At 45.3% G+C, this 16,493-nt stretch overlaps 9 protein-coding genes across 9 annotated transcripts; 5 read left to right on the top strand and 4 right to left on the bottom strand.

The window, feature by feature from the left end:
• Positions 1 to 138: 138 nt before the first annotated feature.
• I203_100873 (uncharacterized protein) lies at positions 139 to 3,285 on the top strand (the record flags this gene model as incomplete). Its single annotated transcript, XM_019145838.1, has 1 exon — positions 139 to 3,285. One exon carries the CDS (start codon positions 139 to 141, stop codon positions 3,283 to 3,285), a length of 3,147 nt encoding a protein of 1,048 aa, XP_019004397.1.
• Positions 3,286 to 3,675: 390 nt separating this feature from the next.
• I203_100874 (uncharacterized protein) lies at positions 3,676 to 4,430 on the bottom strand (the record flags this gene model as incomplete). The annotated part of the gene is made up of 4 exons (XM_019145839.2): positions 3,676 to 3,708; positions 3,777 to 3,906; positions 3,976 to 4,355; positions 4,422 to 4,430. The coding sequence occupies 4 exons, from the start codon at positions 4,428 to 4,430 to the stop codon at positions 3,676 to 3,678; spliced, it is 552 nt and encodes a 183-aa protein (XP_019004398.2).
• Positions 4,431 to 4,619: 189 nt separating this feature from the next.
• Positions 4,620 to 4,950, bottom strand: I203_100875 (high osmolarity signaling protein SHO1; the record flags this gene model as incomplete). The annotated part of the gene is made up of 3 exons (XM_065516756.1): positions 4,620 to 4,644; positions 4,702 to 4,762; positions 4,824 to 4,950. 3 exons carry the CDS (start codon positions 4,948 to 4,950, stop codon positions 4,620 to 4,622), a joined length of 213 nt encoding a protein of 70 aa, XP_065373574.1.
• Positions 4,951 to 5,419: 469 nt separating this feature from the next.
• On the top strand, positions 5,420 to 8,104 carry I203_100876 (uncharacterized protein; the record flags this gene model as incomplete). Its single annotated transcript, XM_065516757.1, has 9 exons — positions 5,420 to 6,040; positions 6,098 to 6,181; positions 6,236 to 6,288; positions 6,345 to 6,444; positions 6,492 to 6,851; positions 6,893 to 7,091; positions 7,144 to 7,271; positions 7,397 to 7,892; positions 7,962 to 8,104. The coding sequence occupies 9 exons, from the start codon at positions 5,420 to 5,422 to the stop codon at positions 8,102 to 8,104; spliced, it is 2,184 nt and encodes a 727-aa protein (XP_065373575.1).
• A 250-nt stretch (positions 8,105 to 8,354) lies between these two features.
• On the bottom strand, positions 8,355 to 8,858 carry I203_100877 (uncharacterized protein; the record flags this gene model as incomplete). The annotated part of the gene is made up of 1 exon (XM_019145841.1): positions 8,355 to 8,858. The coding sequence occupies one exon, from the start codon at positions 8,856 to 8,858 to the stop codon at positions 8,355 to 8,357; it is 504 nt and encodes a 167-aa protein (XP_019004400.1).
• A 469-nt stretch (positions 8,859 to 9,327) lies between these two features.
• On the top strand, positions 9,328 to 10,879 carry I203_100878 (mitochondrial 37S ribosomal protein mS45; the record flags this gene model as incomplete). The annotated part of the gene is made up of 3 exons (XM_019145842.1): positions 9,328 to 9,561; positions 9,620 to 9,805; positions 10,265 to 10,879. 3 exons carry the CDS (start codon positions 9,328 to 9,330, stop codon positions 10,877 to 10,879), a joined length of 1,035 nt encoding a protein of 344 aa, XP_019004401.1.
• Positions 10,880 to 11,203: 324 nt separating this feature from the next.
• I203_100879 (uncharacterized protein) lies at positions 11,204 to 13,177 on the top strand (the record flags this gene model as incomplete). The annotated part of the gene is made up of 3 exons (XM_019145843.1): positions 11,204 to 12,072; positions 12,130 to 12,338; positions 12,402 to 13,177. The coding sequence occupies 3 exons, from the start codon at positions 11,204 to 11,206 to the stop codon at positions 13,175 to 13,177; spliced, it is 1,854 nt and encodes a 617-aa protein (XP_019004402.1).
• Positions 13,178 to 13,326: 149 nt separating this feature from the next.
• I203_100880 (serine/threonine-protein phosphatase 2A activator 2) lies at positions 13,327 to 14,893 on the bottom strand (the record flags this gene model as incomplete). Its single annotated transcript, XM_019145844.1, has 7 exons — positions 13,327 to 13,427; positions 13,528 to 13,929; positions 13,993 to 14,117; positions 14,180 to 14,251; positions 14,317 to 14,459; positions 14,514 to 14,642; positions 14,699 to 14,893. The coding sequence occupies 7 exons, from the start codon at positions 14,891 to 14,893 to the stop codon at positions 13,327 to 13,329; spliced, it is 1,167 nt and encodes a 388-aa protein (XP_019004403.1).
• Positions 14,894 to 15,188: 295 nt separating this feature from the next.
• I203_100881 (uncharacterized protein) lies at positions 15,189 to 16,390 on the top strand (the record flags this gene model as incomplete). The annotated part of the gene is made up of 7 exons (XM_065516758.1): positions 15,189 to 15,227; positions 15,288 to 15,387; positions 15,440 to 15,455; positions 15,515 to 15,606; positions 15,664 to 16,039; positions 16,111 to 16,227; positions 16,312 to 16,390. 7 exons carry the CDS (start codon positions 15,189 to 15,191, stop codon positions 16,388 to 16,390), a joined length of 819 nt encoding a protein of 272 aa, XP_065373576.1.
• Between the last annotated feature and the right edge of the window lie 103 nt (positions 16,391 to 16,493).

Here is a 16,493-nt window from a genome sequence, read left to right on the forward strand (position 1 = left end):
ATCACGGAGTTGGATCCGATCTCCGCCATCTCTCAGTACCTGTCACGTAGTTCGATATCATCAACATCCCATGCATAGCCAACTTATCCATACCTATAACATCATTCACATGTCACCCAGAGAGCAGCACCCAAGACCATGGATATAGACGGAGAACAAGTCGACATCCTAGGAGCTTCCAGCTTCAGTCAGGAGTCCAAAGCTAGTCAAGGTCAGGATCCACTTGTTGACGACGAGTCTTACCAAATTTCAGGAGGGCAAGGTATGTTGACACCTGGTTTCTCGTCCTCACTAACGACGCCGTCTTACGCGCTATTTCCCATTCCAGATCCAGCGCCCACTCTACTCGACCTGCTCCAATCTTCTTCCCCCGCAATCGACTTCTCTAATCCTTCTGCTGTTCAATATGTCGACCAGCTCCTGTCCTTATCCCTTCATGAACTCCTTCGACAGCCGCAACTCATATCCGCCGAATCTTCGACAGTAGAGTCCGATCTGACCAACCTCTGCTTTCGTGAATATCCCACCTTCATCTCTGTGCACAAGTGCTCCTCCGCTGTCAGTTCGGCATTCGACGACTTTTCGGATAGTTTAGGTAAACTGATAGGTGCCATACCGTCCCTGGAAGACGAATGTAAGACATTCACCAGTACTACATCGAGTATACAGAATACAAGGGGGAAAGCAACACTGGTCCAGGAGCACCAGGATAAGCTATTGGATCTGCTCGAGCTTCCACAGCTGATGGAGACGTGCGTTAGAAATGGCTATTATCAAGAAGCAATGGAGTTACTCAATCATTGTCAATCATTGTCAAACAAATACCCCAAAGTCGCGTTAGTTCAAGATGTCAATAGGGAAGTTGAAGGTATACTTCAATTGATGCTTGCTCAACTCCTTGCTCTGCTTCGTGAACCCGTCAAACTCCCCGCTCTGGTCAAGACAGTATCCTTCTTACGACGACTCGATGCTATGGCCGAAAGTGAATTAGGTCTGGTTTTCATTTCCAGTAGATACCACAACTTCCGTGCTCAGCTGCTTTCCATCGACAGAGACAAAGGTGAACCGGTACGGTATCTTCGAAAATACATCGATCTCTTTCGAGAACACGTCTACGATATCATTGCTCAATTCACTGCTATCTTCCTCGAAACATCGCCATCTGCCATAGCAGGCATACATATCACATCCTTCGCCAACCAAGCTATCAATGACCTCGTCGACCTTGTTACGGCATACATACCAAGGATATCAGCCGACTCTGCTTCAATGTCTTCTATCCTCGTTCAACTAGGTTACTGCGCAATGTCATTTTCGAGAGTCGGATTGGACTTCGCCCCGTTGATATCTGCGCCCTTCTCTTCAACAGTACTATCGACGTTCTCTCAGGCATTGGCAACCGCATCGAACGACTTCTCCTCCATGTTACGAGATTTGGCGAAAGCTGTATTGCCCCCTGCCCAGATCCTTGTAACAGCAGAACATATACATCATTTAGTCTCCTCCTCGTCATCACCTCCCCCTCTACCGTCGGTAGATTCGGTATCTCACTATCCCCCGTTTGCAACTCTCGTCAATGCTTACCTGACAGCATTCAACAACCTTCGTTTACTTGCACCTCTCGAGCTCCATTCGCAGATCATTTCGATACATACATCCTCTCTCCTGACATCAACCAGTGTTCTACTCCAATACGTCACTCAAGCAACATCGTTCTCCGATGAATTACCATTATCTCCCGTGAAAAGTCGACCGGGTCACGGAAGAACCGCATCTGCCCCTCGAGCTGATCTGCTACGGCGGAATTCAGAGGTACAGATGACACCTGAAGCCAGAGCAGCAAAGCGACGAGAGGCCAAGAGGGTCTGCGTAGCTAGTGCGGATCTATGGTGCAGGATGGTGGTACCCTTTTTAGTAGACAAGCTCAATGATGGAGTGTTTACCGATCTCTCCTCACAGGAAATTCCTAAAGATTTAGCAAACAAGCTGCACGAGCTAGCGGGATGGGTCCAGGCTAATTCAGAGGGTTTGGAAAAGGAACCAGCGGTGAATGGTAATGGTAATAGTGTCGAACCCAAGACTCCACCTCCACGAACTTCACCACTAGTTTCTTCGCCTGTAACCTTTAATTCACCTTTCTCATCTTCCTCCAAGCTACCCGCTATACCCCATCTTGCTACTCCAACACCCAAAAACATACCTCCTCAAGCACCTCACTCGGATGGTATCGACGCAGTCTTCGATTCGCCCCAGCCTTCGGGACCTACTGAAAATGCTACGCATACGTCGGTACCTGAACCAGCAAACTTGAGAGAAAGTGATAGGGATACGGTTGAGAACATGGAAGCGCAGTTGGAAGCTATGAACATCGGTCTGACAGGTGAAGAAGCTGCTGTTGCTGTCGAAGTAAAGCACGCTTCACATCATCAGGAACCACATACGCATATCCATGTCAATCGCGAAGTTAACGAAGAAAAGGTGAAGGTAGAAGATGATGAACAGGTAAAGGTGGATGAAGTGAAGGTGGAAGAAGATGCAGTCAAGGTCGAAGAAGTCTCAGCAACCCAGAAGCCCATTGATTCCGCTATCCACGAAGACGGAAAGGAATCGCCCCCGCAGGCGGTTGTCGATGAAAGCGCGCCTGGACCAGTAGTGGATGAGTCTCAAGAAGCAACGGGCATTTCCCATCAACAGGAGGATAGCAATATCCCAGATACCACGGGAACTTCCACCCAATCGCTTGAAGTACAAGACACAGGCTCGATTACGCAATCAGAAACGGTACCTCAGGCGGTCATCGATGAGAGCTTACCGGGTCCTACTGTTAATGCTGCAGAAGTCATTGAAGTCGATCCTCTGCCTTCCTCACCTGGGTCTGGCAATGGAACCGTCACGCTTGCAGTGGAAGACAATCAAGCTGATGAAGAAACGAAATCAAGTTCGAAGGATGTTTCTGATCCCCATCTACCTGCTACAGGTCTCCCAGAATCGATTGTCGATGTGAAGCCACCCGTCGAAGAGAACATTTCTGCTCCCATCAACAACGGTACTTCCTCGGATCAGCAGCAAACGACCGGCAAAGGGGACGCAACAGAACTAGATGATACCGTTGATGTCCCCGCCGAGACTACTCCTCAACCCGAAAATATCGAATCAACCTCCACTTCAGCTGATGCATCCCGAGCACCATCACCAGATGCCACGGCCAATAACGCTTCGGCAACTGCACCAAGTACCTCAAGTGGTAATTCGAAAAAGAAGAAGAAGAAGAAGGGAAAGAAGTGATTAAAGTGATTGAAGAGAGGTTCCAGGAGGAGAACTGTTGTATCATATAGATATCATGAGTACACGTTCTATTTATACGAAGTACGAAGTAACGGATGCAAATGCACATGCACATTGATCAAATATGTTTTTGCAGGGCATTTATGCGTCACATCGTAATTATATCTAATGCATGGTAAGTTACGTAGAAGAGGTATTTTTTGGTAATTTCAACATTTCCACAGGAACTGCTAAATAGTCCTTGATGAGCAAGAAATGGTTGTTCCTAGTTGGGTGATAGAAGATTTGATTTCGTTTATTATGCTTTTCGCTGCGTTCGGTTCGTTCGTTCTTTCGTTTCGTCGCAATATCGATAAGAGACATATTTCTTAGGGAGTAAGGGAATTTACCTTAAAGCAGGGTGAGATAATTGGAAGGAGCGATCTGCAAGTTTTGATGTACTCAGTGCATATTCTTTGGCGAGTCACACGACGGTTCCCATGTTGACTTACACCCGTAGCACCTGTTGGTGTTCTCACTTGGAACCATTTACCCGTATTATCCAACACCTCCAAGATGTCGCCCTTGGCAAAAGATACCTCGTTGGGATCGTCCGGAGAAGCTGAGTAAGCGTACATTGCTCTATACGCATTGTGTCAGCTATCGAACATGTCATGAATTTTCTGGCAGAAAGGGGAAAATAGTACTCACTTGGCACGATGTTTATATTCCGGTTCCTCACCTCCTGGACTAGCATAGTCATGCCTCGCCGAAGATGCTTTTTGAGGAGTACCTTCCGTAGCAGCTGGAGCATATCCACCACTTCCACCTCCGACAGGATAACCCCCACCTATACCACCACCTCCTCCTCCAATGCTGTGTGAGGAGATACCTCTGGACATGTTGTTCATACCACCTCCTATACCCATCTCACCACCGCCGTCACCAAAGCCAGACACGGAGTCTCGATGAGGGATAGGAGCTGAACGCATCCTTCTATCGGGACCTGATAAACCCGCTGTACCACCTGAATTCAGAAGATTGTAGAAGAAAGATTCTTCCTCTGAAGTAAGGTAGATGATCCAGACGAGCTGTGTGTGTGGGATTGCTATCAGCAGGGCATTTCACTGAAGACCTGCAATTCCTACTTCACTTACATCGACCATGGTGAGCAACAACCATCCTACTCCGACGGCAATGAGTGCACCTTGAGGTTGGAATATGAATTCTACACCATGGACAGCGAAGACGGTGGCGATAGCTAAGACGACAGCCAGTTGGAAGCGATGAATGGCGAGGGAGTCGGAAGCAAGAGCGAGGCTATCTAGTCAGTCAGATTCGGATGAGGTATAGACCTACAATAGATGTATTATGACAGCCCTACAGCATCATTATCAGCATACATATCATGTGGGCGGTTTTTGAGATCATACACACAATTGAATCCATATATTAAACCATAGTGTGTTTACCACAGGTGTCCTTCCATCAGCAGAGGCTAAGAAACTACGTTAACTCCATACACTTACGGTCGAAGACGATGTTTTGACTCGACTCACAGTATTTTGCCTCTGCTGCTGCTTGACTTGCAAACGCAATGATCCAAGCTGGTATAGCGATGATGAAAGTGACCAGGAACACTGGATGTCTGAAGACATAGCCCGGGTCAAACCCATGGTCGAACATTGTGTGGATTGGATGAAGATGCTATGTATCCTTGGGATAGCAAAGTTGATAGGATCGTCCAAGTTCGGATCAGATTCTAGTGATATACGTTGCAAGTTGATAAAGTGAATAATCGTTGTTGAAGGTGTGAAACAGTGAGTTGAAAGAGCGAGTAAACAAAACGAAAACATGAAAACATCATGTCAACCAGATGTATTCTCATCATTCAACCATCCAATCTGCGGTATATCACCAGGCATTACAATCAATCCTAATGCGAACATCACCTGATTACGAAGTCAAACCTAACCACATTACGAATCGGTATCTGACGCGTTTCTTTGTTGACAGGTGAAAATGTTGATTTCTTCCTCACATTTCTTCGCAATTGCCGTGTTACAATCTTGATATCCATATTCCTCTCGTTGGATACATACCCAGCAGTTCACGCCCTCCCTGGTCGAGCCAGAAAGGATTTTGATAACCCACGATGAATAGGTCGTCAAACTTGTATGCACAGCCACAAGCATCGAGCTCATCGCATCATATACCACATAACACCAATGCTCGTGCCCCAACATCTCTTCTCAACCCCGGACATGCCATCACCAACGACATGAAAAGACGAAAACTTTCGCCAGAACTGTACCAAGTATCTAACACACCTCCCCTGCCTCCTAGTTCCCCTCATCTTCTGCCCGACTCTGCTCTTTTATATCACTTCGCTCTCTCAGCTCATCGAGCATCTCATCAGCACCTCCAACAAGCGTTCATACACCCTTCGATATCGGCAGATCCAAACTTAGGTATACCCATAGCGCCAGTGTACAACCGCAGTGCTGCTCAACCGTTCATTCATGATCCATATGCGGCTGCAAAAGCCCTGGACCTGCAATTGGTCGCTCTCGATTTCCTTCGAGCTGGTTTGGCATATCCCGATCTGTCCGAAAGGGAGCGAGTAGCATTTGGGCTTGAGTTTGGGATCGTCGGATTGAAGTTTTATACCGCTTGTACTGGGAATAGTACGGGAAAAGGAAAGGACAGCGAGAAAAATCAGCGAGTCGATTTATCGAGGTTGATAGGAGATATCCAAGATGTAATCGGTCACTCCGTGGGTGACCCTCTGTTATGCGGTCTGATGGAGGTGACTGACTTGACATCCATCTAGTACTACATCTCACAAAGACAAACATCGTTCATGCCTATGAGGCATCAGCTAGAACTGCTCAACATCCGCGTCGCCTTCATTCAAGTAAGTTTTACTTAGCTCTTGGAGGAACAAATCACTTACTGAAGGTGAAAACAGAGTAAACAGAATCTTGGTAAAAAGATGGTTCAGCAAGCATTGAATACCAACAGGTAAGCTCGAGGCAAGAGATTTTATCAGATTGAATCTTGCTTATGACCTGTTGCAGAGATCACACCTCACATCGCTATGCCCTTCACTTACTTTACCTCGAGTTCGTTGAACAAACTGGATCAGCAGAATTCCTTGCAGTTTGTGATGAGCTAATGGTGAGTTATCCAGATTTCATTGGTCCTGCTGACTTACATTCTTTTAGGCCGAAGCCTATGCCAAAAGACACTTCCAAATAGTCCGACTGGCAGCGTTGACGAAAGCTCGCTTCATATTCGTATATCGTCGTTGGGAATTAGCCGCCCAAGCTCTTTCCGCTTTCTCATCAGTCATAGGATTGACTGAGGACTTGTCAAAACCTCTTCAACTGTCCGGTCAAGGCAATGATCGTATCTGGGAAGCTTCTTTTATCATACATTATCTGATATTACGAACTTTATGGGAAGGTCGTATAGGAAACGATCTCAATGCGAAGTATTGCCTCAAACACATTTATGCTTTGATGGACGAGACGGCGGAATCTGGCTTATTCAATCTTTTGCGAGCGAATGGAGGGGTATTGAATGTGAGTATCAATGATGCGTGATCTTGTGCTGATCCGTTTAGCTCAATATTCCCGGAGGCGAACCAATACAAGTGCAAGTCACCCCGCCAAATATACTCTACATGCTCACCTATTTCACCACCGTGGTCAGCCGGCGAGACTTCACTGGATCCAATCAAACATGCAAAACTATCCTGCATTCCAATGCCCTTAGACTACACGAGAACGCAGTACGTGCTGAAGATATGTGGGATACCGGATGTGAGTATCGTTGTTTGTAAAGGTTGATATATCCAAGCTGATTCAGTGACAGTCTCACATCTGCATGGGATCGGACAAACTGAAATTCAGCAAAAGGAGGTTATGATCATCAGAGGCGAAATGATGATTGAGCATGCCACGGCCTTGATGTTTAGGAGCGAGTTCGAAGGGAGCTATAAGGTAAGCCATGATATTTTGACGGTCTCGCTGATGAAGACCAGCTCTTGATGGACACCGTGGATCACCTTCGGATCAATGACTTGTTCCGCGTATTCGCACCTCATCTTTGTCTGCTAGTGGCGCAGTATGCGATGCTTATCGGGATCAAGGGGACGGCCGCCAAGTACTACGAGGCTTGTAGGAGGCTGATTAATCAGGGCAGCGAATTCGGTTTGATCGCCGACATCGGTTTGATGGGAAGTCAACATCGTCTCACCAAGTTGCTAGAACATCCTGAGAACCGAGAAAAGGTCCATGTTTTAGCGGAAAAGTGCAAAGGAAGCACCAGCGCGATGTTCAACGGTGCTGGATATCTGTTGGCAAGTTTGATCGATGAAAACGTGGTCAACTCCAAGAAACAGCTTTCGAACGCTTACGAAATAAGTGTTCGATCGAATAATAATATCCTTCGACTTCTTATCTTTGCCTTTACCACCAGTACTCATCACTATGGAGGGAGAGAGAGGATGTACAGGCAGTTGGAGACAGGGAAAGAATTGGCCAAATTAATGGGTGGAAAAGACCGTCCTGATAGTGTTGGACAAGTGATCCTTGGGTTGTGGTTTGCTTATCGTATTAAAGGTGCGTTTAGTTAGAGAACGTATTTGATAATCCACTAGTCAGTCGAAAAAAAGCTGATGATTGTCGCAGAGTACTATCGACAAGAAGGGGATCAAGAAAGAGCTGGACAAGCTCGAGACAGTATCAAGGCGCATCTGGACCGTTTGACGGAGATCAAGACTCAAGGTCTCTCTCTGGAACGTATGTTGCTGCCATTGCCATTGAAAGCATGATCGTATAGTCAGGAGAACGAGGAAATGGAGTCGTGCAGATATGAATTCGAAGTGAAATCTCGACAGAGATCTAGGCAGTAAATCTTACTTGTAGCCATATAGTGTATATATACCACGCATCATAATATATGAATAGTATGATCTTCATACAGGGTATATCTATCACATCCTGCCAATGTCTGATGTTTGCGTAACATATCGAAACAGTCATTCTCTAATCCTGATATAACATATCCACCAAAACCCAAATCTATCCCACTCTGCATATGACTTCACCTCCCAAACCAGCTCTCCATGCCTCCCATCCTTCCAAATACCTATTCGTCCCTGTCCTACCGGTTTTCGTATCCTCTACCGTCCTTACAATCAAGATTTCTCCCATCCCCACGCCCGCTACGTTCCTAGCTCTCTTACCCACTAACAATCTACCCAATTCATCTCGGCTGACCACTACCCTGAAAGAAGGTTTTGATACCAATCCCATCCTACGTAATACCGGTTGACCATTTCGATGTTTCAAACCTATCCACAATTTCCTAGCTGGTATAGGTAATGATTGGAATGCCGATGGGTCTGGACCTGCAGGTGATCCCAGTGATACGTTGGATATCAGACCTGATCGTAGGAGAATGGAAGATATGGCTAAGGAGGATGTTGAGAATGGTACGGAAGTCTTGGCTTGGAAGCCTCGTGAGGTGTTCTGAAGGTGGGCGCACAGGTTGGCAGGAAGGGGACCGAGTGATCTGGTTGTCATGTTGATGAGATTAGGGCAAAGGGAAGGATAATGTATAGGTAGTTATGACGTGGTATTTTTCTCCAGAGGATGCTGAGATCGATGAAGTAGACTATATGAAGCTTGTGTTTGTCGTAATTTTGAGTGTGTTGCTCTGGTCTGAGCAGTCTTGTTGATGTCTGATTCTGATGATAACTCTATGAGACAGATACTTGACATCTGTTCAGCTGCTCTCTCTGTTTCGACTTTTGACTTTGTTCGCAGGAAAGAGAAGCGGACATCACCACCATACTCCGGGCCATCTCGAGAAACTCCCCGCGCCACACGACTTGGGATGTATGCTTAGGGAATGAAAATGCCGCATAACCCCGGCAGCATACGCCCAACAAATCATGCACCCGCACCTGCATCTACATCGCCCTCGTTGATTTTCGAAATTTATCATCCCATCTCCTTGCTACCTTGCTATCACATATAAACTACACTCACAATGCCATTCACCACTTCCGTGGCTGGTCCTTCTAGGATCCCATTCCAAGCTGTATCAAACACATGTCGACGTACCATCGCTCGAAGGCATGCCTCGACAGCTGCCGGAGAGCAACGTCAACCTCCCAGGAAAGTGTCCAGTAACATCTTCTTTGCTGATTGGATCAAATCCGAGGGGTCGCAGTACCGTGATCCTGTAAAAGGTCAAAAGGCGAAATGGCTCGGTGACAAGGTGGTAAGTCAGTCCTGGCTCATCGTCATGTGGGCATAGCCTGATATTTGGAAATTGTTAGCCATATAGCAGTAACCCAACTTTCCGACCTCCTCCACCTCTTTCCGATTACACGCAGAATCAGGTGTACGCCGAATTGAGACGAGGACGAAAAGTCGCTGAGCTTGCTGAGAAACACAATATCAGTAAAGCTAGAGTCGAAGCTATTCGAAAGCTCAAAGATATCGAGGAAGAGTTCAAACGAAGAGTGAGCATTCTCAATCCTTGTCCGAAACCTTGGACTCTACCATCTATACTGCTCTCTACACTTTACTCGGATGAAACAAAATATGACATAACCTTCGTTCTGAAGACATAAAATCATGGTTATTATTATATTTCTTCACTTTCTGAACCCCTTTCAACCTTACTCTGATATCTGATGTGATGTATATGGAATGAAGGATCAATGCTGATTTGTTGGTTTTGCCCTATTCTTTCCCTTACGTCTAATCAGGTGAGTCATCATTCTCCTAGTACAGTATCCCATATCCAACTTCCCCAATCCACGCTTTCAACCCATCACAATGATGACTACTTGATTAGTCTTTAAGACTTCACAGTAAACTTATGGTTATAAACCATGCATGGCTTTCTGATACTCTTTCTCTCCTCATCCATACTCAGTTCTGCCATCCTGTAGGATTTTTGGCTGACTTGATTCCAGTCTATACCTTTACAGACTGCTTTCCAGCAAGGTATGGAGCCTTTGCTCGGTGTTCAGACTCCTATAAACCCTTCGACGAAAGAGCACGATGCTGCCCGAGCACGACAGATCGACTTGGCTCACGACTCTCATCCCAGTACGAGTGCCGAACGACTTGAAGAGCAAAGATGGGATTCGGGTGTAGGTCAAGAAGGTTCTTTCGGAAGTCGAACGAGGGAAAACAGCTCGAAAGGTGTGGAACGAACTGCTTGGGAATTCAGGGATGAAGAGAGGGATCTGGAGGATAGAAGGGTTTTAGAACAGAAAGAAGAAGAGTTGAAGAAGGATCCTGCTCATCATGGTGTCGTACATGAAGTACTCCAACGAGAAGTTATGACTGCTACTTTGTTCCCTACACCCGTCACGGAACAAGCTGCCGGAAAGAAGGAGAAGGATGCTACTAAAGCGAAAGAGCTGCAGGTGAAGAGGGCTCAAGTAGAAGGTATCACTATTGGAGATATACATTTTGTGGATACTTCGTCCACCAAGGAGTTTGGCAGTGACAGTAGAGGTGCCAAGTTGAGGGAGAAGAGACACAGAAGGAAAGAAGCTAAGAAAGTAAAGTCAACTCAGTAGTTGCTGTTATATATAGTAGTAACATCACATGCAATGCCCCGAATCCACATGATAATCTAGACCTCGTTCATGTTCGCAGCGCAGTGGAATGCATTTGTCGATTTGAGTCTGTTGAATTATCGTCTACCTTCGCAGTCGCTGCACTGAAATGTTACTGAGACTGAAAAATGCCAAGAGATGTTTGTGACTATTTTTGAAATGTTTTGACATTCCTCACTTTGAACAAAACGTACAATCATCCCTCAACATCATTCCATCTTGCATAGAACAGCAACTCCGAACTGTTAACATACGATGATATAATCTACAGCACAGTAAACCACCATGTCCTCAGCCAATTACGAGCCATTACCCACGGATTCCTCTTCCCCGACTTATCCTCCTTTACCAGGTCCACCTTACCGTCAGAGGCATCAAAAGGTGCAGATAACTCCCACCCTCATCCTCAAGTATGTCCTAGGAGCTTGTGGATCTCTGGTGATATTCCACTATGTAACCATCGGTGCTTTCCCCAATTCATCTTATACCAGCTACACCACCAATGGAAGGAATCACCAATACGATCAAGCTTATGCTTCGGCCGCAGCAACAGCTCAGGACGTTTTAGACCGATTGGATCCCTCGGCAGGACAACCTGGAACATTCTTCAGAGATTCTTTTCCATTAAGGACGATGCTGGCTTTCTGGGACTTGGCTGAGAAAGAAGTGAAAGCCAGAGGGTTAGATACGTGTAACGGACAATTGAGTCGAGAGTTGGTAGATGCCTATCATTCCTCTCAATTAGCTTATTGCGTACCTCCTGGACAATCTCTGGACACATTCACTCCTGTTCCAATACGGAATGACACACATTCACATTCGCATTCGCCTCATTGGAATCCTGAAGAAGGGGTTGAAGGAAGTACGATATTCTGTTCTCCAGTTCATAGATCGAGTTTCAGTAAATGGTGGCCTTACCCTGCTGCGCCGTGTGTCTCTAAGAATCTCAGAGTCATACCAGAATCGGAGAGAAGATTTAGAGCTGCTGGATGTGATATCACCGATGAAGGGGTTAAATTGAATGTGGAAATGGGAAGAGAACGATTCTTAGGTTCTGATACGGAGAAGATTGATGGTGAGATAGACGAAGCAAAATGTAAAGAAAGGATAGAAAGGACTTTATTGGTTATTGGTAGACAAGATCAATGGAATCCGTTAGTCACCTTTTCTCATTTCCTTCGAATATGAATGACTTACCTTTTATTGGACAGCTTCCATGTCGCCGAAGATCTCATTACGACTTTGGTTTCTGTCTTTATCGGAGTGCAGACGGCTCCCGCTCTTATAGATTCGAGAGTGCAACTGGTCTTTGTCGAAGGCTATGGTATGGATTCCAATCATTTCACTCCACTTTGGGATAGGATGGGAGCATGGGCACCGAGGAGATTAAGCTTAGATCCTTGGACGGAGGGTACATGTTGTGAGTAATGGCATTCATCTAGTCTGCAAAGAAAGTCATAGCTAATATAAATGTTATATATAGTGACCAATGCTATACACAGCGTCGGTGCTGGAGCATCCCTCCTATCCGCTATGGGAGTGGGGACCTCCTATTCATGCGCCTCGACTATCACATGGGCAGCATCCCATTATTATCGACATTTATTTGGATTACTTCCACCTTCTCTATCCCTCCCAGCCAACTTACTGGAATCTCATCACGCATCTGATCGACCTCGTCGTCCCATCAATGTCATGTGGCTATCAAGAGCCAAATTGGATGAATATGCTCAAAAACATAACGATTGGTCAAATTGGAGAGATGTAAGACACATCACCAACGAACCTGAACTGATCAAGAAATTCAGAACCGAGTTAGAAAACATGTGTGAATCATCATTGAAATCTGGCGAATTCGGTTCGACAGGTTGTGTATATGAAGATGCTCAGGATATACCTGAATCATGGTCATTGACTTCACCTGAAACTATCTCAGATGAAGATCCATTACCTATACGATTCGCAATGATCGATCCTACAGTACACGCTTTAGAGACTCAAATTCATTTTGTGGGACATACTACGATATTGGTATCTTCCCATGGAGGTGCACTGGGATTATCATTGTTCTTACCTCCTGGTGATGGGACGGTAATTGAATTGCAGGTGGAGAACGTAGCTGGGAATTATCATTTCGAACATATGGCTAAAGAGATGGGACATAATTATGAAGTATTGAATATAAGGAGAGAAGTGGATGTCGATCAGGTTTGGGAATCGTTAAGAAGATGGATTTGGAAAGTATCTCAATCAGGTTAAAAAGCATGAAGTTCAGATGGTGGATGAACTCTTTGATAGATGGTGATCGCCCATGGTGATTTTGATATACGGTTGACCTTTTATTATGTATGTTGTGCTCATTATATTCATATGCATGTCATCATGATCTTGAACTATAGGTGGTGATGTTAATCGAATGGAATCGGCTTGATGCCCGAACGAGCGGTGAATGTGGGTGTACCTCCATGGGGTGTTGCGCCATCTTGAGCAGCAGCAAAAGCGGATGGGACTGGGAGATGGTTTGGTTTGTCAGCTATCGACTTTTCATCGATGCGCAATTTCAAAGTGAGATGCAAGACGAGCTGAGAGCATCAAAACATAATATTCACCTGGTATACCACAACAATCCATCGACCAGCCAGTTTCACCTTTCACATGTATATGACCATGCGAATCAGGTTGAGGTAAATCACCTTCTTCTTCTTCCAAAGCTCTCTTCAATTCTGGATCTTGTTCAGGCGTGGGGAAAGGCAACAGATTACCGAACAGGGCATGTTGCATGACGGGTAATTTACCCAACACTTCAGCTTTGTACATCTTCTGCATCCCTTCGTTCACTTTTGACCATGTCTTGACGGCGGATATATCATCTAACATTGGTGAATGCCATCTGAGAGAAGCAGTCTTGATGGAATTGATGAATGATATACAGGATAGGTACATGTAATCTTTTGAGAAAGCTTCTAAAATTTCAGGATCGTGTATCGCTTTGGGTCGAAGGTATTTATGATCTATTTTCAATATATGTTAGCTATAAATCGTTCAATCATATGACAAAGTTGTGGATAGCTTACCTTTCAGCTGTCCACTGCCCCATAAAAACGGTAGGAAGTGATAATCGTCTAATCCCCATACACCGTGTGATCCAGCTGGTTCAAGCCAGTATGTCGATTGGAGGTATCGCATGACTTCGATATATCTATATTATACCAAACAGCTTCAGTCTCTTATAGGAAGACGGATGAGGATAAGCTATCTCACCTCCAGAAGACACCAAGAACAAGGAATGGGTAATCATCTTTCGTGAATACGCCCAGCTTAGTTAGACATAGTCTGATTCATCCGAGAACTAGTTAGCAGGCCATCTCAGAAACAATCAGAGATATGGACAGACATACAACCAACAGAGAAAGTTGAATTCCATCCCGCTCCCATAATCAACCCTCTGCTTATTTCCCCATGACTCCTTGAAATACACTTCTACTTCGGGGATCGCTTCGGCAGGAAGTCCAATTATGCGAGAATGTAATTCGCTCGATGCCTATTATCGATGAACATCAGCATTAGTAATGACATAAAGCTCAATGTCACTCACATCTCCAACTTTATCATAAAACGTCTTGAAAGCAGGATTACCGAATCTCGATAGTTTGTTATCGACTGGAGGTGTAGATTTGGCTATTTCCAATACTGATTCTAGGATACTCATGATAGGTTTCGTGCGCTATTCCGACTGGTTCATTAGCGAATGTAGTCAACAACGTGAAACAGGACGCATACCTCTGATCCTTCTCCAGCTTCCGATAGCTTCTTACCTATTATTCCCTCATTCAGCTCCTCTATAAAGTCGACGATATCTTGATGAGTCTGCGAACGTTGGAATGCGGCGAGATGAGCTTTAGAGAGGATATATTTCGTTGGAGGGATATGTGACGTAGAGGCCACTGGTTGTTGAGGTCCCGCTTCTGCTGCCATCGTGTGCTGCGTATGACTATCAAGGACAGGGGAGGTTGTAGAGGAATATTAGTATGCTGTTATGGCTAGTATGATCGATGATTGAAGGAAAGATGAGTGAGAAAAGAATGGAATGATTCATAACAAAGGTAAAAAAAACGAACGAGGATTCAACGGTTATTTTATATCCTACAATATCGTCATCCATTCGATATCCCGTATTTACATCTTCGTTTGTCAACCTACTTCTTGCATGCTACATATACCATTCACCCAAGCTTTTCTCTTCCTTCTGACCACCTTTGCGGCTCTCACCATGGCATCATCGGGCTATACTGACGCTATCATGCTCTTCGTGGGTCAGATGGTCGATACGCTGTGTAGCTTATTACGCTAAACCAAGCTACATCTATAGGGAGATTCTCTCACGCAGGCTGCGACGGATGGCTCTTTGACACAACGAATGACAGAGTATTACATGAGAAGGTGTGATATCGTCAACAGAGGGTATGGAGGTGAGTTGTCCCTATGCACGATGTTAAATCATACGTTGACGCATGATGACAGGCTACAACAGTGACTGGTCGGTGTAATCCATCCCCCTACGAGCCATGACTTTCGTCAAGCTGATCTGGACAAAAGGGCTATTCCGGTGTTCGAACAAGTCTTCGCTACGAGAGAAGCAAGAGAGAAAGGTTATGCCCAACATGTGAAATTGATAACTATATGGTTAGGTCTGTTAAATCGTTGATGGATATTCATTCGATTCTGTTGACATAAGTCATATATAGGTGCCAACGATGCTACTTTACCTGATACCCCTCAATACGTCCCTCTCGACAGATACAAATCCAACCTGGCTCAACTCATTCGATATATCAAAGATCCTTCATCTGACTACTATTCACCAGAGACCAAGATGATTTTGATCAATGCTCCACCCATCATCGAGTCTGCCTGGGTAGAAGCTAGAGTAGAGAAATGGAAATCATTCGGAAGCGAGGGACCTAAACCTGAACAGAATAGAGATAGGAAGGTGACCAAGCAGTATGCCGATGCGGCTTTGGAGGTTGCCAAAGAACAAGGTGTAGAGGGTGTGGATCTTTGGACGGCTATCGTCCAAGCTGCTGGTGGGGAAGGTGCGGATCAACTCGCTCCTTACTTCTAGTGAGTGAAATGGAATTCTGTCTAATCTCCTTGTAAGTTACTGTACTGACGACCAAGTGATGTGCAATCAGTGATGGTCTTCATCTCACTTCTGAGGGATATGCGATATTATTCAAAGCTCTTTCAGATCTGATAGTATCGAAGTTCCCTGGACTCAACCCTGAGACCATGCCTATGAGAATGCCCCAGTAAGTGTGCTTGGTTTGTGTTCGTATGTCGTTGAGGCAGAAAGGATTGCGGCTGAATGAACGATATTCGCTGTGTGTGTTTAGTTGGGCAGATGTCGATTTGGCAAACCCAAGGGAAGCCTTTGAAAAAGTCAAGAAGGGACGTCTCGCAGGTGAATTGTGAGCGATGTATATACATGGATGGATTGCTACGGACGATAGCTAGAGATAAGAGATAGATAGATGTATATGCATGCACTGTACAGGTATCTTCCGTACATATCTAG

The sequence above is a fragment of the Kwoniella mangroviensis genome, assembly GCF_000507465.2.
Source record: "Kwoniella mangroviensis CBS 8507 chromosome 1 map unlocalized Ctg01, whole genome shotgun sequence".
In the NCBI taxonomy this organism is placed as follows: domain Eukaryota; kingdom Fungi; phylum Basidiomycota; class Tremellomycetes; order Tremellales; family Cryptococcaceae; genus Kwoniella; species Kwoniella mangrovensis.